The 22,859-nt window shown below is 44.5% G+C and overlaps 1 protein-coding gene across 2 annotated transcripts; it reads left to right on the top strand.

Moving 5' to 3' along the window:
* Positions 1–358: 358 nt before the first annotated feature.
* Positions 359–22,818, top strand: ZDHHC5 (zDHHC palmitoyltransferase 5). Of its 2 annotated transcripts, none has more exons than XM_039860345.1 (12): positions 359–648; positions 3,754–4,934; positions 11,944–12,065; positions 15,991–16,148; positions 16,927–17,099; positions 17,253–17,355; positions 17,990–18,081; positions 18,508–18,640; positions 19,109–19,232; positions 19,615–19,727; positions 20,185–21,044; positions 21,499–22,818. In XM_039860345.1, exons 2-12 carry the CDS (start codon positions 4,831–4,833, stop codon positions 21,662–21,664), a joined length of 2,148 nt encoding a protein of 715 aa, XP_039716279.1. In that variant the 5' UTR covers positions 359–648; positions 3,754–4,830; the 3' UTR covers positions 21,665–22,818. The 2 variants fall into 2 exon arrangements, with proteins under 2 accessions (XP_039716279.1, XP_039716280.1); XM_039860346.1 differs by lacking the exon at positions 359–648 and adding an exon at positions 771–1,060 and having other exon boundaries at positions 21,499–21,991.
* The last annotated feature ends 41 nt before the right edge of the window (positions 22,819–22,859 follow it).

Raw genomic sequence — 22,859 nt, 5'->3', positions numbered from 1 at the left:
GAATTCGATGGGGTAGCTCCTTGCTTTTTGAGTTCTTCCAGTAAACACATATTACTACTTTTTTACTTCCAAGGATTTCTGCTTGGATCCAGCGGGAACAGAAAATAGGACGTAGGAAAAAGGAACACTCGGCCGGCCATTTCCCCATTTCTGACTCCTGCGCAGTACTCCAAATCCCCCTCTCCCAGTCGCCTGCGGAACCCGACGGCCTTGCGCGCGCGTTCTCGTTTTCTCGCGTGCGCACGTCGCCGTGACTATGCAGCCAATCAGACCGCGAGGTCGCCGCGGTCGCCGGGGTTCACGCGCACGCCATAGAGCGGCGTGGGGGTGGGGGCTGTAGGTGAATGGGAGAGTGAGCGGGGGCGGGCGCGGCGGCGCGAGTCGCATGAATGAGAGAAACGTGCCCCGCTCGAGACGTCGCGCGCGTCCGGGACAGGGAGCCAATGGGAACGCGGGGAGGGCTAGAGACCCGGCACTGAGGGCAACGGCCGCGCGCCGGCTCGAAGACGAGCGCCGCCGAGCGGGAGCGCGCGGAGCAGGGCGGGCGTGGAGCGTGCGGGGGCCGCGCGCTGCTTCTCAGAGGCCGGACGGCACTGCTGGGAGGCGGCAGCGACGACGACGGCGGCGGTGACGGGAACCGCGCCGGGGGTGAGTATCGGGGACACCGGCCCCTGCGGAACCGGAAGTGCAGGGCCAGTGAGATGGGAGGGGAGAGTGACCTCTAGGGAAGGGGGACTGAGGAGGGGGAGGTGATTTGAGGCCCCATTCCTCCTTCGGGCCGGGTCATCCAACTGCGGCAGGACCCGTGGGCCCCGGAAACGGACGACGAGTAGAGGCCGGGGATCCACGGCCGCTGGGGCTCAGAACGGGTTACTGCCCGGCTGCCCGGTCCTAGCTCGGGACCTAGGTCCCCTTCGGCGCCTGGTGCCCAGCCGCCGCCCCTTCCGCCCCCGGCCCTACGCCGCGGGCTCTGCCGTCCTCCGCAGCCCTCTCCCGCAGCAGCCCCAGTGGGCCCTGCCACCGCGGATTCCGTCTTCTCAATCTCAGTCAGCGCTGCCCCGTACGGTGATTCTCCTTGCCCCAGCTCCAGGGTGGGGACTGGGTGCTGTTCCCCTTTTATCTCCCTGCGTTTCAGGTCCCTCGCTCACTCTGCCGATACTTATTTTGGCTCAAGTCTCATCCTGTTACCTGTTGTCTCCCATCCGTCCGCTTCCTCACCCCCACCAGCCTGGTGCTCCATGCTTTAAGTACTTTGTACTTTTACAGGCGGAGCTCAGATGTGTTTGCAAATATTTTATCTATAGGAATCTCTTTGTGGGACACGGAGGTGGAAGATGTTTTATCCACTTGGCCGAATGAAAACACTGAAATGTGAAGTAAGAAAGTGACTTAAAGTTATGAAGCAAGGGGTAGAATCAAATATGTTATATTCTAGACCATTTTTCTGCTTGGATTTTTCACTTCCTGCTTAATGCCATCTTGTCTAGGTTGATCTTATATTCTCAACCCTATCTTTTTACCCCAGTATCCCTCTGTACTGTATCAAATCTCTTCAGAAGGCTCATTATTACCCACCTAATGCCTACAAGAATTGTATATCCGTGTATTTTGCTACTTCGGTATATAATGGTAGAACCCATATTAAACTTCTACTTGATTCTTAAGCCAGTGTCTTGACGTGTGGATTATTCCACGATACTTTGATTACTTCGTATTCAGATTTACTATATTGTATTATTTCTCCACTTTATTTCAACCAACAATACTTGTTCTATCAGTGGTACTGCCCGTATCCATTCACCCCTTTAAGGAGGTCCTGGTATTAAACCTGTATTAAAGTCTTCAAACCATATATTCTCTGATTTGTTTTATATATGCATATTTCCATTCCCTAGATTACTCTGTGCCTGAATGTGCCTTACATACCTTTTTCATACTGGTGTGGACCCAGACTGCTGGCTCTGCTGAACCACACTTATTCTGTAGTCTTATCCCTACTACCCACAGCACTTCTGCTAAGACTTGGTACTTCTTTATTTTACCCAGTAAATTCTTAGGTTATGTCTTGTCCCTTCCAATGTATACTCCCCAGACATCTCAGGTGCCGATCTCTTTTGTTTCTCAGTATTGTACTCCCATATTGCATGGCCTTTTATGATCCTGCATTGCTATGGCAGTATTAGTTCATGTGATTTTTTTTTCCTGTCGGAAAATGTGATCTAAAATATATGGTGTCTAAATGATATTCTACTCTAGATAAAATATAAGCAATGCAATTTTCATCTCTATTCTTTGGGGCTTTGAGGGGAAAGTTTTATAGTACTGTGTACAAACCAAGAATTTGCTTCTCGTCGTTAGCAAAGATACCAAGGCCTACGTTCAGATTGTTGGAATTTGATTAGGAAACCAAGAGTTAAATGGTCATAACATTAGAGGCTAAAGAAGATTTATCTTTTCTAGGACTTGAACAATTTCTTGTAATCTCTGGGTGTTCACTTTGTTCTTATATTACTGTTTGGCCCTCTAAAATGCTGTTTTTTAAAGAGAGACATGATGCACCTTGAAAGAAGGCACCTTTGCCTTCAGTGCCACAGGTAAGAGAGGAAGTGATAAATTCCAGGGAATGTTTGTATTTCATTATCTGAATCTTTTGATGTTTTAATCTCTGCCTTTGATATTAAGGGAAATACTAGACTACTGGGTGCGATAAAATTTATTTTTAAATTCTAACAAGTAAAATTTTTGGTCTGCAGAGTCCAAGTTGTCATCACTTGGCAAGTAGTGTAGTGGATGAGAAAGAGGTAGAAAGGGTTTGTGTTGGCAAAGGGGCACATGAATGAACCCTTGCATTCTGAACTTGACTGCTCAAGTGATTCAGTGGAATGGCCTGAGGCATTCTTTAGCCCTCAGTTTTTTGGAATGGTATAAGGGACTGCGTCACCGATAATGTGGGTTAAGTGCTTTGAGATCACTAGATGAAAAGCATCTTATAAAATCCAAAGTGCTAGGGTTATTTTGCTACTACCATCAACAGAAATAATTGTTACTCTTAATTGTATTGGGGAAGGTGGGGCTCAGTTGACTTCCTAACAGGCTAATACAGGAATAAAAAACTGTTGAATTAGGTAGAAAAGGACCAGCTTCTGTGGTTGACTCAGTTTCTCATACAGGGCATTTCACCTTTCAGTGCAAGAACATTTCTCGGCCAGGTCCTTTCATGTGTTATTCCAGAAGACCAAACATTCAGCTTCTACCTCTTCAGGGTTATAACTACAAAGCATAGAGGGATGAGAGAGAGGGAGACATGCACAGAAAGGGAATAAGACTAACTGTCCTAATTTTGAGGTTATTTTTTTCTCTTTTCATTGTAGCAATAAATACTCTTGTCCAAAGAGAAATCTCTTTTCTAGGGCTGCCCGTCACTGCTGTGCCCTTGTTTGTTTTTAGATTTTGATATTTGTTACTATTTGTGTCAGGTGAGATGGGCCCCTTACAAGACGACCTGAGGCCAGGTGAAGCCACGTTCTTCTCTTCCTAATGTGAACAGCAAGCACTTAGAAAAGTGAAGGATTCGAGATCCATTGTCCTTCCTGCCAGTTCAGAGCCCCACATACACATAAGTGAAGTGGCAAATAATCTTTCTCTCAGAAGGCACTTTTTAACAGAATGGCTTGTGGAGTTTTAGCCTTGATATTCTTAAGAAATGCCCTGAAAGAATTTCTTTGATAAAGATATTTGTTTTTTTTTTTCCAGGTGAGGCCCTGTAACCCAGCCAAACTCTGCATCCAGAAAGCCCAAGACTGAGGAAGAAAGAGCAGAGACATTGACTAACCTGGAAACGGGGGCCCCTTTGGAACTTTGCTTTCATCCACAGTAACCTTTAAAAAGTATCATCGAGTGGAATTGAGTTCTTCCTCTTATTTTGCTTGTTGGGAAGAACATGGCTTCAGGGATTTTATGTTACGCTTTAGTTTTGCATGAACTCTCTAGGAAAAGAAGCTCTTGAAGGGCTTGGGAATAACAAGAAGATACTGAAGACATACAAGCTTGCCGTCTCTCTGTTTTCCCTCCCCCTTCAAAGAAAAGGATTTACAACTCAACCTTGTAACAGCTGCTGCCCAGCTTTAACCATCGAGAGAAAATAAATAAAATTAAGCCACCATTGCCAGACTACAAGCCCTGAAGTCAAGGTGTCATTGAGAAAACTGCCTAAAAAAGGACAAGGACTGCAGTAAAAACAGCTTCTCTTTAAACCTGGAAAGGGGCCCCGGGTTCCTTCTCGGATTAAAATAGAAACACAGGGCACACCTCTTTGGGTGCAGCTCACATTCTGTGGAAGTGTAGTCGTGGAGGTACTATAGTATCTCTTCAGAAGAATCTTTCCTTGCCCGAAGAGTTCTGCCCTATCTTGATATTTCCCCCTTCTTTCCTTCTGAAGACTTATCTCATCCATGAGCTATTTTTCCTTGATCTATCTGACTGCCTATGTTTTCTACCTGCAACCATTTGCATGTGTACAACCTACTGTTTGTCTTCAATTTTTAAACTGTACAAGCTGGGTTTCTTAATCTCTCCTGCCTTGTTCTGGGGAGGTGGTTATTCATCATTTGGAATCACCTTTCCCCCTCCCATGCGCTTTCCTTCATTTGAGATCTTTTGACCTTTGGTTTTATTTGGGAGGGGGAAGGGTGATAATTTAAAGTTTTCTGTTCCCTGGTGTCCTTCTGTGCTCTTATTTCCGTTGTTGCCCTCGTCCCGTTTTCTTGTCTGTTCTGCCGCTGTGTGGGCCTGGGCTATGCGGCAGGGCAGATCTCCCATCAGAGCTCCAACATGCCCGCAGAGTCTGGAAAGAGATTCAAACCCAGCAAGTATGTTCCGGTCTCAGCAGCCGCCATCTTCTTAGTGGGAGCCACGACCCTCTTCTTTGCCTTTACGTGAGTTTCCTCCCAGTGGTGGTATTTGGGGCCACTCCATGGTAGGTGAAGGGGTATTTTTTTTTTTTTTTCTGAATTTTAATTTCAAAGCCAAGCGACTGGGCATGCCTGCTGTTCGATAGAGGTAAATCCAGATCCAAGGGACATGGTAGGAAGAGTGAAGAAAAGCCTATCTCAGCCACCGTAGACATCTGACTCCATAGAATCCTCTACCTTCCTGTCTCCCTTCCTTTGGAATCAGAGATGTCTTTATATTTTCCTACCCAGCTCCATCATTAGATAACCCTGAACTAGGAAGGAAGTGGGAGGGAACCACCAGAAAGGCTTGAAGCAGTTTAAGCAATCAATTCTATGAAAGAAAAGAGAACTAGACTAGGTGAAAGGTTTTTCAGATAGTAATGGCTTTTCTCCTGGATATCTGAATCTAGATATGAGACTGACAGTACTGGAGAATTTCAGAATTGATTTAGATCTACCAATGCGACCGTTTGGGCTTTTACAGTTACTCAGCTGGTTTTCAATGTACTCTTAAGAACTGAAGCCTGGAGAATTGAAGGCCACTGGGAAAGGGCAAGTTTTATGTAGGAAGAGAGTTCTGGAATACTTTCTTTACATTAGTTCCTGCTGAAGGGGTGTCAGTAATTCTCCCCATTTCCTGGTCCTATATAGAAAAGCGATTGGTATTGAAAGATTTCCCACTTAATGGTATTCAGACTGTCTGCTTGTTATTGGAAGAGACTGGGTGACTTATCCTTTCCCTAGTCCCCGGTATTTTAGACGTTGACCACCTGGCAAGCATCTTTGCTCTTACCTGTTTATAAATTAACATGTACCAGGGTTCTGAGCCTTAAATTGTCGAGTCATTGAGTTGGTCTTCTAGTTGTAGCTCTTGGAACAATCAGAGCATGGTAGATTTTCTGGGGATTTCACTTTGCTGTGGTTCAGGCTCAAATCTAATTGTGAGGTGCTGTTTAGAGCAAAAGGACGTTACTGGGAAGAGGAAGGACATGTATGGAAGTGAAAGGAAGGAAGGCAGTTTGGACTCATCGAAGAATGAACAAAGCAGGAATTGCTGGGGTGGGGGACAGTTACTATTATGGGGAGAAATCGAGAACAGAAATTAAATCTGAGATAGGGAAGGAACACCCCCTAATTGAGCTTCAGATGCCAAAAGGAATTCTAGAAAATGTGGGTGGTTTGGTTAAAAGTCAGCAGAGTAATAGTGATGTTTTCTAATTGGTTTTTAAAAAGGGAAAATTTCTGTTACCTAAGGTATGAGCATCATCCTACTTATCACCTCTTCCTCTGATAAGCAGAAGTCATAGATTCCGCAGTCCCCCACTCTCCAGCCCGAGCCTTCCTGCTGAATCCCTCAGGGGTGCAGGGCAGCCCTGTTCTTCTCTGGCTCCCCTCGTTCTTCATAATCTTTGTCTCTTGCTTTAACTCAGCATGCTCAGTGTTCTGTCCTTCATGCATTGACTACCAATAAGGAGTGAGTCTTCAGCATCAGGCTTGTTTTGGTTTCTGCTATTATGGCCAGTATGTAGAGTCAGATCAACATTATAACCAAGGGACATTTATGTGGGATCTTACTATCCTTGTAGCAGTTGTGCTCTGTCATGAGATATGTACAAGACCACTTGGACACCCACAGACCTGCTTAATTGGCGAGGGACTATTTTCCTTCAAGGGACAAAGCCTTTGAGAAGCTACGAAATTAAGGGGACTGACTGGTTTTTCCCTCAACGCATCTCTTCTTGAGATAGGGCAGGCAGAACCCTTGTCCTTAACTTGCTACTCTGGAGCCTCTGAAGTACTTGGCTGGTTATACCAGTTTCACCACAAAGAGTTCTCCTGACATAGGCATTTTCTGAACTGATAGTTGAAGCTGTTTAACTTACTTTTTCATTCCTTGGTTCCAGAAAAGTAGGGGCCCTCCTTATTCTGTAGTCTCTCAGCCCCAGGAAAAAGAATTTTGGAGGACAGTATTGACTCTATTTGGAATTATTGCCTCTAGTCCAAAATTTGAAGCCTTAAGTCATGGTGAGAATTTCCCCTGGGAGTTTGTGGGCCCTCTCTTTCCTCCGTAGGGTCTCCCTTGCCCACCTGTGGAAGCATAGACACTATTTATCTTACTCTATCACCAGCTCTTGGAACCTCTGAAATTCTCATCTCTTCCCCTCCGTCTGACCATAACAGTTCCTCTGCAAGCATGGATGTGGGCTGAGGTGCCGCTCTTTTCAAAAATTGTTGTCCCTTTAGAAATTCAATTCCTTGGAGAACCCCCTGTTTAAAATCATATACAACCTAAAAAAAGATTTAATGATTTCAAATAGAAAGACAAGAGGAAGGCTGTCTTTGGACCAGCCCCTATTTGGAGCCCTAAATCTATAACTACTTTGTTGTCCTCCGGTTCTCTTCACTAGGCTACAGCTATCTGTTCTTACATCAATATAATAAGCCCAGGTGAGAATTACTTTGGGACCTGGAGGACTGGGAGTAGGAGGAAGCGTCCCTTTCAGCTGGCAGACAATTAGTGGAGGCAAAGTAGGCTTCAGCCAATTAGAAACAATTTCCCCACCATGTTTCTTTGTCAAATAGAGAAAGCTATGAGCAGAAATTCTCAGTTGGGCTTGGTCATCAAAAAATGGTGATCTTATCCTGCAGAGAAGCTTGAATAGAACAATTGAGGTCTTCCTCCTAGAAGTCTAATGCTCTCATTCACTGAATTTGTCTAGTACTAAAACTAAGCAGGTAGGTTACTGTGCATCACCCCTTAATTCTTTTCCCTTTTCACTGTTTGGGAAGGAGAGTGTCTGCTAAAGTAACCCTCCCCCTCCCAATTAGATATAGACTCTGCACTTAAGAGAACGTACCTGGGTCCTCATCTGTCTTTAGTCTCCTTTTGAGATGGGCAAGGAGGCGGTGCTAGGTAAAAGGAGTAAGCACTTTCGGGGCGGCAGGAGACTGATTTTGGTAAAGCCTGTTAATCTTCATGGACCTGTTTCTTCTCTGTATAATGAAGAAATTGACCTAGAGCAGTTTATTTAAGCAACCTTTTTTCAAATGAGATCTTATGTAGAACCCCAGTATATAAAACATAAGAGTAGGACTGTCTGGTTCAAGTGAGGCTAGTGCAAAGAGCGCCAGCCCCTTGGTGTCTCCTCTTTGCCTTCCTTGGGACATGAAACCTTTTAAGGGCTCCTTGCAGTACCAGTTGAAACAAATCACTGAATTGTATCTTTTATCTAAAGTCTTGAGCTGTGAGTGAAGTCAGCCAGTGTCTCGTTTATTTCTAAAATTGGTAGGGAGGGCGTGGGGGAAATCTCTGCTGCAGGTGATAAAAGTCAGGGTTGTCCAGAGATCCGTGGTCTTTCCAGTGCCACATCCATGAGAGAGCTTTCTTCCTTTCAGTTTCTGCCTCTGGCCCCTCCCAACCCTTTATTCCAAAGAGTTGGGCAACTCGAGTGACTCTCCCTCTGGTCCTTTTTCATGACTGTGGAGGTGTGAGCACCTGATTTGAGTGGGAGCAGCCTTGTGATTTAGGGCATTAATTGAGCAGTGGTTGTTCCTTTGCCTTCCCACGTCATTTTCTCATCCAGGAATAAGTGCCCAGGTCCTATGTCTTTCACTGAGCTGCTTGAAAGTCTGGGTAACAGATCCACCACAAACGAAGAGTTTTAAGAGAAACTTACCTATAAGGGAGAAGTTGTTTTCCTGTGGAGTCTTGAGGACCCCCAAGGGCAGGAAGTGGGCTGTCTTTTCCAGCCTTGCCTCATCGACAAGGAACACTAGTCATACACTCATACTATGTGCTAGGCATGGGTGGAATGCATAGACCTGTTCTTTAGGAGCGTAGGGCCTATGCTCTAAGTGCTCTTGAATCTCCAGTACTTGGGAGCAGGTGAGGGGGGGAGTGGAATTAAGGATGAAGGTGGAGCTGGAATGATAATTGATGATGATGGTAATAATTAAGAATGTTTTTTTTTTATGTCTTCTAGCCAGTGGATGCCCAGTATTAAGCCAGCTTGTTCAAAAAGAATTCTGAGATCTTTTCAAACATTGTCTCCTTCACTCTCATGTCTATATTATGTAGCTGAAGTAACGAGTTTGGAAAGTTTCCTGTGGATTACCTAAGGCTACTTACTGGCAGAGCAGTGATGAGATAGGATTGAAACCCAAAGTTTCTGGACTCCTACTTTGTTTTTCTTACCAAGAATTAAACTTTTTTTTTTTCTTTAATATGATGGGAAGTGTTAGGGCTAGGAAACATTTTCAGGAGTGTGGGTACTGAAACCTACTCTCCCCATTTATTTGGCCCTGAAAACAGGAGTGATGAATGGGTGGGCAGAAGAACCTGTTCTTTCTGGGATGGTATAGGTCTGGGAGTTTCATCAGTGAGTCAGCCAGCCTTCCGGGCTAGGGCCACTCCCTATGCTTTGGAGCTCTATGATTATTGCTATAGGCTGAGGACGAGCCCCAACAACTCCTCTCAACTCAGGCCTCATCTCCTTCCATCTAAGGCAACAGATTCAGACAGGCTACTTGGGGTGGTCACCTAGGAATCTGGCAAAATACCCTAGCAACAGCAAGCCTCTCCGCAAGCCAAGCAGAATGTGGGAGATGGCAGAACAGGCTCTGCTCACGCACGCCTCCTTGGTGGGGTGCTCCTCAGAGCGTTCAGGTTGGCAGCAGCGGTTCTCTGATTTGAATCTAGGAGCAAATACTGCCGGCGAAGTTGAGCCATCTGCATCATTTCTAGGTGCTGCCACTCTGGGGGCAGGCTTTATTTTGACAGTAGATAATGGAACTTGATTCTAGGATTTCACACTTTACATGGGTTGGGTTGATATCAAGAAGGCTGTAGGGGTAAAGTTCATTATCCAGGGCTAGGTGTTTGGCAGGCTACCCAAGAAATTGTATGGTTTGCTTTGTTTGGAAATGCAGAAACTGAAGAAAGAATGGGGTCAGAATGACATTTGAGTGTGCGAGGGGGTTGATTTCTTATGCTCATTCACCTTAGTTTCCCTCAGAGATAGAGGTAACCCTTATTTTTTCAGAAGCTCAAGAGGCCACAGTAGCCACAGTGGCCAGTTTTAGAAATGAGACTTTTAAATCATGGCACCTCAGCGTTCTAAGGATTTAATTTCTTTTTCCCTTCTAATTATCTTCCCAGGCTGTAGGAGTCAAGTGAGTCACCCTTTCTCCTCTTCCCCAGGCGGAAATTGAAGCGACAGCTAAGTACTAGGGAGGGGCCCTGACCTGGATGACTGGTTTTCAGTTTCTCTTCCTCCTAAGGAGTCTAGGAGGTCAGGCTTTAGGTGGGGCTATGTAAGAACTCTTCCTTCAGCTTGTAGTTCATCCCACACTCTGCCAAGGTAGGGGGACACCTTTTCTGAACCAAAGAACCCCCAGAGGAAGAGGCTTTCATAGGAGACTTGCTAGAATAAACTTAGAACTGTGACGGAAGGTCTCTTTTGTCCTTGAAATTGATGCTTTCACTGTAGCTTCACTATTTTAGCTCCCAGTTATGTACTGACCCGTCAGGAGAAGCAGAAAGTTAATTGATATTTATTGTCTAAAAAGCCAACACATAATGGATATTTACTTCAAAAACATTTTTTAATGATTAAATGGAATTTGAATAAATAGAATGGTGGTGGTCAGGACTTGTGAGATGCTTTGTGACAGTTTTGTCTGTTTTCATTAGTTTGTTTATATCTCATCAGGGAGCTCAGTTCCTGCTAACTGTCCTGAATCACTCACTGTTCAGGGCTGTGCTTTCTGTTTTGATGGAGACAGATCACCTCTCAGCAGAATTCAGGACTGCGCTGTGGATGAATTCTCCAGACTCCTGTGCTGTCTTGTTCTCCTGGCCCCTCCTTCCTTTCTTTCAATGAACTCTTCCTTTCCTTCTGACTGGACTAGATAAAGGGGAGAAAGACAGATGCTGTCCTAATTCTGGAGATTAAGTTCTCAGCCAAAAAGCAGATTAGGGTATTTAGCCACTGTCTTGTAATGAGAAGTTCTTGAGCTGAGAGAGGAGAGAGAGGGCATTAGATGCTACTGACAAAGCAAGTTGCACATCTGTGTTCTGAAACTTCCAGCTTCCAGGAAGTCATCAGAAAAAGGAAGAGCTCTTGCAGCATTCCTACTGGACTCATATCCTGACGGAAACTGAGCATAATTCTGGACCAGGGCACTCTTTTTTTTTTTTTTTTTTTTTTGTCAAAGTTACCCAAGCTGCATCTCCTTCCTGGACCCCATGAAATACTATGGATATAAGCCAATAGTTTATTTTTTTCCTACAGATTTAGGGGCTGCTTTGGTCTTCGATATCTTTTTTTTTTTTTTTCCCTTCCCTGCTCTTCTGCTTCATTTATAGACCACAAGGGTTCTAGTTCTGTGTCTTGATACCCATCCTTATCTGGGTGTTGTGTTTTTCTTTTCCCCACCTTGAGAACTAGCCTCTAGTTGAATAAAACTCTCAGGAATATCTGATGCAGTGAAGAAACTTTAGGCAGTTGAGAGTGGTTCAAAGCCAGAGGGAGTAGGAGCCATAGGCAGGTGGTATCCCATGCTTTGGGCCAATGTGCAGGTCAGTGGGGCATGGCTGGGATCCAGAAGCCTCTGGCTTCTCCAGAGGAGGGAGTGTAGCTGGCATCAGTTACATACTCAGTCCCTAACTCTTGTGCCTGGTTAAAAAGGAGAAAAGAACAGATCCAAAACATAGAAAGATCCACCAGGGAAGAAAGCATCTGAAGAACATAGCACTTAGTGCAAGGGGTTTTGAAAGGAGAGATTCTGAGTCTTGTACCTTGATCTAAATTGAGCGTTTCCGTGGGAAAGTGGATTCATTTGTTGGGAAGGATAAAAATAATTTGAGACAGCAAAGGTGAGCCACAGAAGATTTATATATAGGTATGGGGGCTGAATCTTGATAGATCTTTATATGATTGGTGTCCAAAGGGTTAGAGGCAGCTTCTCATTTTTTTTCATATCTGTGCAGCTGTCCAGGACTAAGCCTCTATGTGTCACCTGCAGTGCCCGTCTACAATGCGATTGTTTTTCTCTTTGTGTTGGCCAACTTCAGCATGGCCACCTTCATGGACCCAGGGATTTTCCCTCGAGGTAAGATTTCCCTCTCCTCTCTTGAAATTCCTTACTACCTTTGAAAAATAAATATTTTAGACATACACATTTGGTTCTGGGCTTTAGGAGTCCTAGGGTTTTAGGATATTTTTACAGTCTAATGATGAAAAGCAGGTCAAGGTCTTCAGGAATATATGTCATAACTTTTAGCCATGCGATTCCCTTTGAGTCAACTTTTTGATTTTCAATTAACTATTCAGCAGAAATATTTCGAGCATATGGGTTGGATATTATTGCCAGGCACAATAATATCCAAGAAAAATTAGAACAGTGTTTTACAAATTGTGATGGAGGCACGAACAGGGTTCTCTGAGACCATAGAAAATGGTACACTTACGTCTCTGCCCAGATAAATTGGGGAAGTGCTGCTAAAGGTAGGTAGGAAAGACTTTACCAAATAGAGGATGGAGGGGAAGGGCATTCTCTGCAGAGAAAGGAGCATATGCAGAAGATTGTGGCCATGAAATGCTGAACACAGTGGTGTGGAAGACAGCGTGCATGGCGAGGCCAGAAGGGGCAAACTATAAACCCAGAGCTGAATTGTGAGAGGCTTTCTATCCTAAGTTAAATAGATTATATTTCTTCTTTGGATAGCAAGATGTCTTTAATTGGAGGAATCACAGGATCAGATTTCATTTTATAAAAATAATTCTTGTAATAATACACAGATTCCATATGGGAGGCTATTGGAATAATGCAAACCAGATGAGAACTTGAATTCAAGGCTGGATTTACAGATTTTTCAAAAGTACACTCAACAGAACTTTTCATGACTAACTGCTTATTAGGGGAGAGTAAGAGGGTGAAGGAATTGTCTAAGACAGTTCTAAGGTTCCTAATTTGGGAGATAAGTTGGATGCTGATTTTTAGAAATCAAGATATGAGTTACAGGAATGTTGAACAGGTTTGGAGGGAAGACCGAGCATCGTAGACATGCTGAATTTGAGATACTTACTGGTCATTTAGATAGAGTTACCCAGTGAGCAATTAAGTAGTCTGACTTGCCGTCTTCAGCCATGTGGTATTTGAAGCAACAGGAGTAGTAAGATTGTCTAGAGAAAGTGGAATGAGATTAGGAAAGAACCAAGGTCAGACCTGATCAGCACTGACATTTTAATGAGGAGCAGAGGATAAGGAGGCACTATTGAAGAGGGATTGAGCAAGAAGGGTTAGTAGGAGGAGGAACTGGACAAAGTGAGAGCTAAGGAAAGTTCATGGCGGGGCCGATGGTTGACAGTATCAGATATTAGGTCCAATTGTGTGGAAACTCAGAATGCCCATTGTTTTGGTAACTAAGAAATTAGTGATCTGAACAAGAGTGGTTTTAATGGTGTGTTTATATTTGTATGTGGGGGAGATACAGTTAAATTACCCAAATTGTAATGGTTTGTAAGGCAATGAATGGGAAATGAGGAGGCAGAGTTAGCGAGTGTTAGGATTACTCTTTCAAGGAGTGAAACCGAGACGGCAGAAAAAAGAATATATCTTCTGGAAAAAGGAGGAAGTGGTTTTTTTTTTTTTTAATGATACACAAGAAAGGCTGCTTATGTTGGTAGCCCGAGGAGATAGAACCAGAGGAGAGAGAGAAGCTAGAATAGAATAAAGGGGATAATTGAAGAGTGATCTTGAGCAGTGGTTGCCAACCTTTTTGGCACCAGGGACCAGTGCTCCTAAGAGAATCTAGTGCTTAATGATTTGAGGTGGAGCTGAGTCGGTGATGCTGGGGAGCGGCTGCAAATGCAGATGAAGCTTCACTCCCTGGCTGGCCGCTGCTCACCTCCTGCTCTGCAGCCAGGTTCCTACCTGTTGGTGGCCTGGGGATTGGGGACCCCTGACCTAGAGGAAGGAGAAGCTTTTTCCCATGCACATAGAAAGGTTATGCTTACAGAAGAAGTAGGCCGTTTCTGGGATAGGAGGTGAAAGTAAGAACTGTCATTAGTGGAATAAGAGGTAGAAAGATAAACTGATGAAGGTTGTTGCTGGTGACATCTAATTTTCCTCCCAAATGAGAAGTTTTCTTGTAAGACAGGTGGAATTGGGGTAGCAATTTTGGTGAGATGAAGTTTTTCTGAAATTGTGCTGAGAAGCCTGTGCCACCGCACTTTGTTTGTGACTTTTGTTTCAAAGATTAGGTGAATGAAAGGAACTTTGAGTCCCTAAAACCAAGGAGGGCTGCTTTCAAGAGCCATTATTGATCTTTTAGCAAGTGTTTATTATCTGTATGGAAGGCATTATGGTCATTTGGAATGATTTTTTTTTTAAAGATCCTTGCTTTCAAATAGCTTTGTTTAGAGAAGGAGATGGGGAAGACGTTTATATGAATAAACACACTGTACTAGGTTATAAGAGTAATCAAAGAACTATGTAGCACTTCAAGAAGGAAAAGAGCTCACTTCTGGTAGATGATGGGTGGAAGGAACAGAAATTTCAAAATAAGTAGCATTTGAGTTTTTTTCCTTTCAAAGAAGAACCTTTTTTGAAAAGTAGAGATTTTAATAGTGAATATTCATTATGTAGAAACTTCACCTATAATTTCACAGCCCAGAGATAGCTACTGTTTATATCTCCTCATATTTTGAAGACATAGATACAGTATACTATGTAGTTGTGTGTATTTTTATCTATTCTCAAGATGGGATTTTTTTGTTTGTACTGTTCTTCACCTTGCGTTTTTTTCACTTATAAGCATTTCCCCAAGTCAGTAAAATTGGAAAATTTAATTTTTAACCCTACACCATATTTAAGTTTTCCTTCTCACATGTATTTTTTTCTAAATTAATAATAAAAAATAAAAATCGTACACTGTAACAATAGCCAGGTTATGGAAGCAGTTTAAATGCCCATCAACAGACGATTGGATAAAGAAATTGTGGTTCATATATACAATGGAATATTACTCAGCCATTAAAAAAAATGAAATCCATTTGCAATGACATGGATGGACCTAGAGGTTATTATACTGAGTGAAATAAGTCAGAGAAAGATACCATATGATTTCACTTATATGTGGTATCTAAGGAACAAAAAGAACAAACTAATCAAAAACAGACTCACAAATATAGTGGACAATTTGGTGACGAACATAGGGGAGGTGGGTTGAGAGGCTGGGAGAATGGGGTTAAGGATTAAAGAAGTACAAATTACTAGTTGGTAGTTGGGCATGGGGAGCATGGAAGAGGTAATGCAGTCAGTGTTAATATGATGGCTAAGTGGAGGGCCAGGGGAAGGAGGGAGCATTTGCGGAGATCATTTTATGAACATTATAGATGTCTAACCAATGTACTGTATACTTGAAACTAATTTAAATAAATTTATTTAAAAAAAATACACACTGTCGATGAGAAGGCAAATAATGTCCTTTAAGTTTTGAAGTGGCATGGTGGGTTTTTGATAGCTGGAAATTGAAAGGCATTCAGGTAAAGAGAGCTGAGAAACAGTACCAAAATATATATGTATAGATAATATAGTGGAGGAAGATCTTTTGGGCAAGGACTTTGTGCACAGAAGAAAAGGTTGAAGTTTGGTCCTCTCTTGGATTATTACAGTTCAGCCAAGCACTTGTAGGTACTGAACTATTATGCAAACTCATACATATGTGGTTTGATCTGTAAATTATTTCTTTTAAAATTCATAATATGCAAACCAAGAATGTCAGCATATCCATATCAGGGCCACCTGAGTCATATTCTCTTGAACCTCATTTCCAGTGCATAATAAATTGCTTCCTCATATGTATTCCCACAGTGTTGTATATAGAGCTGATCTCACGGTATTAGATTTACTAGTTCTTAGTTTTTCTCTCCAATTAGTCTGAATTCCTTGAAAGCAGAGGCCATATTTTAAATATCACAGCTTAGTACAGTTCTGGCACAATTATTTTTTAATTGACTTTTCCTCTCTGCAGCTGAGGAGGATGAAGACAAGGAAGATGACTTCCGAGCTCCCCTTTACAAAACGGTGGAAATCAAGGGCATCCAGGTGCGCATGAAATGGTGCGCCACCTGCCGCTTCTATCGTCCTCCTCGATGTTCCCACTGCAGCGTCTGTGACAATTGTGTGGAGGTAAGAACCCTGAGTCGGGTAAGACTTGCTACTGAACCTCACTTACCTTCTTCCTGCCCTAGAGCAGGAATCGGATCCTGTAGGTTTTTGGCCTTGGATGAAATACAGTCCTGGGTAAGTACCTGGGCTAAGTGTTCTAGCTCTTTCAAAAAGTGTTAACGGTGATGTACAGAGGAGAGGTAGAGCATAAATAGTCTGCTGTTACAGGGGGGACCTCAAGTGGCCATAGACTTTCTCAACACCAAGATTCATACATAGCTCCAGCCCTCCATCCTTTGGCTCATCTTTCTGGTTATTCGTACTGGCTTTATCTCTTGCTTCTACTACATCATGATGCATTTGAATTTTACGGTTATATTTCTCTTCCTGCCTATCCTTCTGCATCCCTTGCTTTAATTTTTAACGTTTTTTCCAGTTGGTTCTTACTTAGCTATAAGCTTTTGTCTGCCAGATTTTCCTTCCAGTCTTCTTTTCTTGTGAATCTTGATGTTTTTACAAAGCCTCTGATATTTGTCCCTTTCATTGTTCCTTGGTCACATAGGATAAGCTTTGAGAGGTGGCCTTGTCCTTTGATCAGCCTCTTGAAGCACTTCCTTTTAGATCAATAGAGCAAGATAAAGTGCTTGAGTCTGTTTTTAATTTTGCAACTAAATGATGAACAGGATCACAGGTTACTGAAAACAACACTTAAGTTCTCTCATTTGTTCCTCCTCTTGACCAAAATGATCTATTGCTGTGGTACAAGGATGCCTCTCAGTCTGTCTCTTTTTGCCCCTAGGAATTTGATCATCACTGCCCCTGGGTGAACAACTGTATTGGTCGCCGGAACTACCGTTATTTCTTCCTCTTCCTCCTTTCCCTGACAGCGCACATTATGGGCGTGTTTGGCTTTGGCCTCCTTTATGTCCTCTACCACATGGAGGAACTCTCAGGGGTCCGCACGGCTGTCACGTATCCTTCAAGGCTTGTGGGTTGCATGATTGGGAGGGGGAAGAATGAGGGAAGTTAAATGCCATGTGGCGAGGCTCAAGGGAAAATGGCTACAGTATGCGCCAGGGAGGGTGACAGCATGGTGCTCTGTTCTCCTTGACCGTTTGGCTTCAGAATGGCAGTGATGTGTGTGGCTGGCTTATTCTTCATCCCTGTAGCTGGCCTCACGGGATTTCACGTGGTGCTGGTGGCTAGGGGACGCACAACCAATGAACAGGTATGGGACGAAGTGGCTAGGAGACCGCTGTAGAGCAGGCAGGGTGTGTGTCTGTTAGCCCTCTGATTAGTGTGTAGCATAGAGCTTCCACAAATGTATGCTTAATGAATACTTTTTATGAGGAGGTGTCCAAGTTCCTCATGTAATCATGAGAGCAGAGGCCATCTCTCAGTTAACAGATGTGTACAGAATGCCTGCTGGGTACTGGGCAGTTTGGGCTCTGAGCTTATAAGAAACTTAAAAAAGACCCGAGCCAGCCCTCAAGAAGCTTATAGTGCACTTAAAGGGAAACAAGTATTTTTGTGCTTATAATAGATAACCTTACTTGCTTGCTCTTAGTGTATCATCTTAGCTTTCAGTAGAGAGCTGTTCATCCCCATTTTACATGAGGAAACTGATGTTCAGGGTGAGCTACCATGAGATCGGCCTAGGATTTGAACTGAGGACCCTGACTCTAGAGTTTCTGTTTTAACCATCATAGGTATAAGCTGCTTGTTGGCAGGATTGTTTTTTACTCATTTTTGTATCTCCTAGATAGTGGGTACACAATAATTTGTCATTGATTTGTGTTATGGCCTTTGGAGGTCAGGATCCCCTTGTCTTGACTGATCGGGTCCCTTTTTCCTCCTCCTAGGTTACGGGTAAATTCCGGGGAGGTGTGAACCCCTTCACCAATGGCTGCTGTAACAATGTCAGCCGTGTACTCTGCAGTTCCCCAGCGCCCAGGTACATCCACCCTTTGGTCTAGTGTTCATTTTTCATCAAAATATATGTTTCCTTTGGGCTCATTCTATTACAGGGGAGGTCTGGTGGGTGACTGTCTTTAGGAAGGGTGCTCTTAGAATGGGAAGTGCCTGCAAGGAGGAGACGTGCCATCCTTTGGACCCTGTGAGTTCAATTGATATTCGTCAGATATTATGTATGATTACTCTCCTCTGAGAGTTGAGATTTACTCCAGAGTGCTTGAGCTAGGTATCTGCCCAGAGGCCTAATCTTGCTGCAGTTCTTCATGGAATCAAAGAAATCAATTCAGTGTTGACCTTTTCACTGGCCTTCTAGGACTGTTTCTTGTGTAAAAATGCTTTATTTGAGGTAGGCAACCAAGAGATACGCTGGAATGAATGAATTAAAGCCCTTACTCTCGACACTCAGGTATTTGGGGAGACCAAAGAAAGAGAAGACAATTGTAATCCGACCTCCCTTCATTCGACCAGAAATGTCAGATGGGCAGATAACTGTGAAAATCATGGACAATGGCATCCAGGGAGAGCTGAGGAGAAGTAAGGTGAGGAATTTAGGGTAGTAAAGCTATATAACTTAGGGACTCTCACTCATGGCAAAGAGATGGAATCTTGCTTTTAGTTGACATCTCATAGTATTTATCACTTTCCGATTTGTGTTAAAATTATTTAAATACATATTTTCTTTTCTCCATTAGATTGTAAGTTCATTGACATTAAAAATCGAGTCCATTCATGTCTATATCTTCATAGGACTTAACATAGCAGCTTGCAGATGGTAGGAGCCCAACAAGTAGTTGTAGTGAAAATGAAAAAAAAAGTGACAGGATTAAACTCTTGTTGAAAACTTTTCTTTATCTAATACTGTTCCCAAACTAACTCTTTCCGTATCTTTCAGTCCTTGTTTAGAAATATATGGTAATTGCCTCCCCAAAACCCCTTGTATACTAGTTTAATACTTTGGGTTGCCCTGACACCAGGTTTGCCAATCTGATTTTCCCTCCTGTGTCCAGTCTAAGGGAAGCTTGGAGATCACAGAGAGCCAGTCTGCAGATGCCGAACCTCCACCTCCTCCTAAACCCGACCTGAGCCGTTACACGGGGCTGCGAACACACCTCAGCCTGGCTACTAATGAGGGTAAGGACTGTTGCAGGAGTGAGGAGGTGACTGAACAGGCAGGCAGAAGGCTGGGAGAGAATACTTGTGCTGTGTCTGGGAATGCCTGACAAGTGGTACTTGAGCCACTTCTTTGGACACTGAGAGAAAGGGGATACTACTTAGCTCTTGGGCATTTGTTGGGGGAACTGTCAGCTCTAGACAGACCTGTTTGGTGCATTCTCTCATGCTAAGTTCTGGCCTGGTATGAGTCGTTAGTCTTGATATTAGCAAAATCACGTTCCTAGGACTTGCCCTTTGCTAGGGATAGCGAGTCCTCCCTTGTTCTCCCCTGTACTTAGGAACCCTAGTCAGGTTAAGAGAGCAGCCTGTAAAGTGGTGCCCTGGGCCTTTCTTCTTGCAGATAGCAGCCTCTTGGGCAAGGACAGCCCCCCCACACCTACCATGTACAAGTATCGGCCAGGCTACAGCAGCAGCAGCACATCAGCCGCTATGCCTCACTCTTCCAGCGCCAAGGTACTGAGTTCTCTCTGAGAAGCAGGTCGTAATGTATGCCAGCTGTTGTGGAAAAAAGAAGATTGGGAGAAGAGAAAGAAGAGGCAGAGGGAGGAAAAGAAACCAAAGGCATTTTACTAATTGTTGGTGTTGGTGGGATTGAATCTCCTTGATAATCTTACTTCATCAAAGGGGACAACTAGCATAATAGGTAAAAGCAGATTACAGCATCATACCTGACTTCAGAACCCATCAGTAAAAGTTACTTAACCTCTCTAAGCCTAATTTTCTGTACCTTAAGATGAGATGATTTGTCCAACTGATAGATTTGCTTTAGAGATTAAATAAGATAATGCATGTAAATGTTCTAAACTTATTGCTGGCACCTAAGAGATAGTTTTTGACCGACCCTTGGGCCCTGGGGCCTTGTGTCTGTCACACGAGGAACACTAAGAACCTGCTTTACTTTCTCCCCCAGTTGAGTCGCGGTGACAGCTTGAAGGAGCCCACCTCAATTGCAGAGAGCAGCCGCCATCCCAGCTACCGCTCAGAGCCCAGCTTGGAGCCAGAGAGCTTCCGTTCTCCCACCTTTGGCAAAAGCTTTCACTTTGATCCACTGTCCAGTGGCTCACGCTCCTCCAGTCTCAAGTCGGCCCAGGGCACAGGCTTTGAGCTGGGCCAGCTGCAGTCCATTCGTTCAGAGGGCACAACCTCCACCTCCTATAAGAGCCTGGCCAACCAGACACGCAATGGAAGTCTGTCTTACGACAGCCTGCTCACTCCTTCAGACAGCCCTGATTTCGAGTCCGTGCAGGCGGGGCCTGAGCCAGACCCGCCCCTAGGCTACACCTCTCCCTTCCTGTCGGCCCGGCTGGCCCAGCAACGGGAAGCCGAGAGGCACCCACATTTGGTGCCAACTGGCCCAACACACCGAGAGCCCTCACCAGTTCGGTACGACAATCTGTCGCGCCATATCGTGGCCTCCCTCCAGGAACGAGAGAAGCTGCTACGCCACTCACCCCCACTCCCAAGCCGTGAGGAAGAATCAGCCTTGGGGGACTCTGGCATCCAGTCAACACCAGGCTCAGGCCATGCTCCTCGTACTAGTTCCTCCTCAGATGATTCGAAGAGATCACCCTTGGGCAAGACTCCACTGGGACGACCTGCTGTCCCCCGTTTTGGCAAGCCAGATGGGCTAAGGGGCCGGGGGCTAGGGTCTCCTGAACCAGGCCCAACTGCCCCATACCTGGGCCGATCTATATCTTACAGCAGCCAAAAAGCCCCACCTGGGGTCTCTGAGACAGAGGAAGTGGCTTTGCAGCCGTTACTGACACCCAAGTAAGTATTATTAGCTCATCTTGGCCCGCAACAGACTTAAAATTAGCATGCCGCCCCCTGCAGGTGTCAGGACTAGGCTGTACATTCTAGTACAGATGGACCCAGGATTAGCTCGCTTGTAGATAGATAGCTCTTCATTTTCACTCTCACTTCAGCTGCCTTCATCGGCCATTCCAGTTAAAAGACTGAAGATTAATACTTCTTTCTTAATCCCATCTTCCTAAACAGTAATGTATTTGTCTGGGAGCAAGGTATGCAAGATAACTGCTATTGGAGAGAAGAAATTAATTGAGGAATCAGGGTTTTAAGCAGAGCAATAAAACAAGGGAATGGTTGGGTAAGAAAGTGCATATGTAGAAATGTACATAATTTTTTCTCTAAACTTTTAAAACTATCTCCCTTCTCTGCGTTTTATGTCCCACTTCCTGACATCTCCCTCTCCTTTTCTCCCCAGAGATGAAGTACAGCTCAAGACTGCCTACAGCAGATCCAACGGGCAGCCCAAGAGCATAAGCTCAGTCTCCCCTGGCCCAGGCCAGCCACCTCTCAGTAGCCCCACAAGGGGAGGAGTCAAGAAGGTGTCGGGGGTGGGCGGCACCACCTATGAGATTTCCGTGTGAGCCTTTGGCACCTCCCCTCCCCCACACCTCTACGCCTACACCAAAGGGCCCCAGGCGGCCACCGTCCTTTCCTCAAGGGGCTCCCCTCCCCTGCATGGACATTTTTTAAACCACCGATTCCAAGAGGATGAGGAGCGTTTTATAAAATGCAGTGGAGTTGGGGAGTCGGAGAGTTGGGGCCCTAAGACGGGGTAGCAACCCCTTTACCTTTTAAGACCCTCCCTTCCTTGACCCCTGGACCAGACTCAGTGGACATTTGTGCAATTGCTCGCCCTGGAGGGAACCAGATCATTTTTAAACCAGAAATAATTTTTTTTATTATTGTTACGGATTCTATTTTTTTCCTCTTCTGCGTTACCAGGTGTGTGTGTACATATATATATATATTATAAATATCAAAGAAATTATATATCTATCCCGGGATGGGAGAATGAGGGAGGGATATGTTTAAGGAGGGGGATCTTACTCTTCCCATTCCTCAGACCAGCAGGAAAGGAAAATAGGGGATAGAAGTCTTCCTTTTCCCAACGGTTCTCTCTCTCTTGTCCCGGTTACCAACTAAGGAAATAGCACCCCCTGTCGTTGGTGCTAAGTGATCAGGAAATAAACCAGGGAGAGGCGAGTCTGGGGTCTTGGTCAGAGGAAGGAAGGAAGGACTTGGAGAAGAGAGTTTTCTAGGCTCATTGGCAGTTTCCCCAGGAGAGGGGTCACAGCCCCATGACTTTGGTGGTGGTGGGCAGATCAGGAAAAGAGCTTCGCTGAGCTCCGGAAACAATTTTGGAAAATCCCCACTTCTTGGGGGAGAGGGATTTGGGTGGGCTTCTACAACCAGCTCCTCAAAGCCTTCCCCCATCTCACACAGTTAACGTTATTTTTAAATCAAAGGCCGGGAGAGAAGAATCCAAAAAGCAATATTTTTCATCACATGCCAAAAATGGGATAGAGAGAAGGAGTGGCAGGCCTAGGCCCCTCCAGTTGTCCCTTGGGGGTTACCCCTCAGCCCACCTCAATATGGTGCTGGGTAGAGGGGATACCTGGGTTCTAACCTCTAACTAGGGGAGACCCCAGCCTCTAAGTAGAGGCCCTTTTATTTTTTATTCTGACTAGCCATTTTAAACCGACAAGGAATAAAAAGAAATCCTGATCTAACCAGCTCCCCCTGACTTGTGTTGTTTTGTCTGGTTAAGGCAGGGTG

This window comes from Pteropus medius, unplaced genomic scaffold (assembly GCF_902729225.1).
Source record: "Pteropus medius unplaced genomic scaffold, Ma_sr-lr_union100, whole genome shotgun sequence".
NCBI classification, from domain to species: Eukaryota; Metazoa; Chordata; class Mammalia; order Chiroptera; family Pteropodidae; genus Pteropus; species Pteropus medius.
Note: the sequence above shows the minus strand (reverse complement) of the source record. Positions and strands in the feature narration are given on the sequence as shown.

Coding starts and splice junctions, on each gene's coding strand:
- ZDHHC5 (XM_039860345.1), top strand. CDS start 4,831: ATGCCCGCAGAGTCTGGAAAGAGATTCAAACCCAGCAAGTATGTTCCG. Junction 16,149..16,926: donor TCTGTGACAATTGTGTGGAG/GTAAGAACCCTG, acceptor TTTTGCCCCTAG/GAATTTGATCATCACTGCCC. Junction 17,100..17,252: donor GGGGTCCGCACGGCTGTCAC/GTATCCTTCAAG, acceptor GTTTGGCTTCAG/AATGGCAGTGATGTGTGTGG.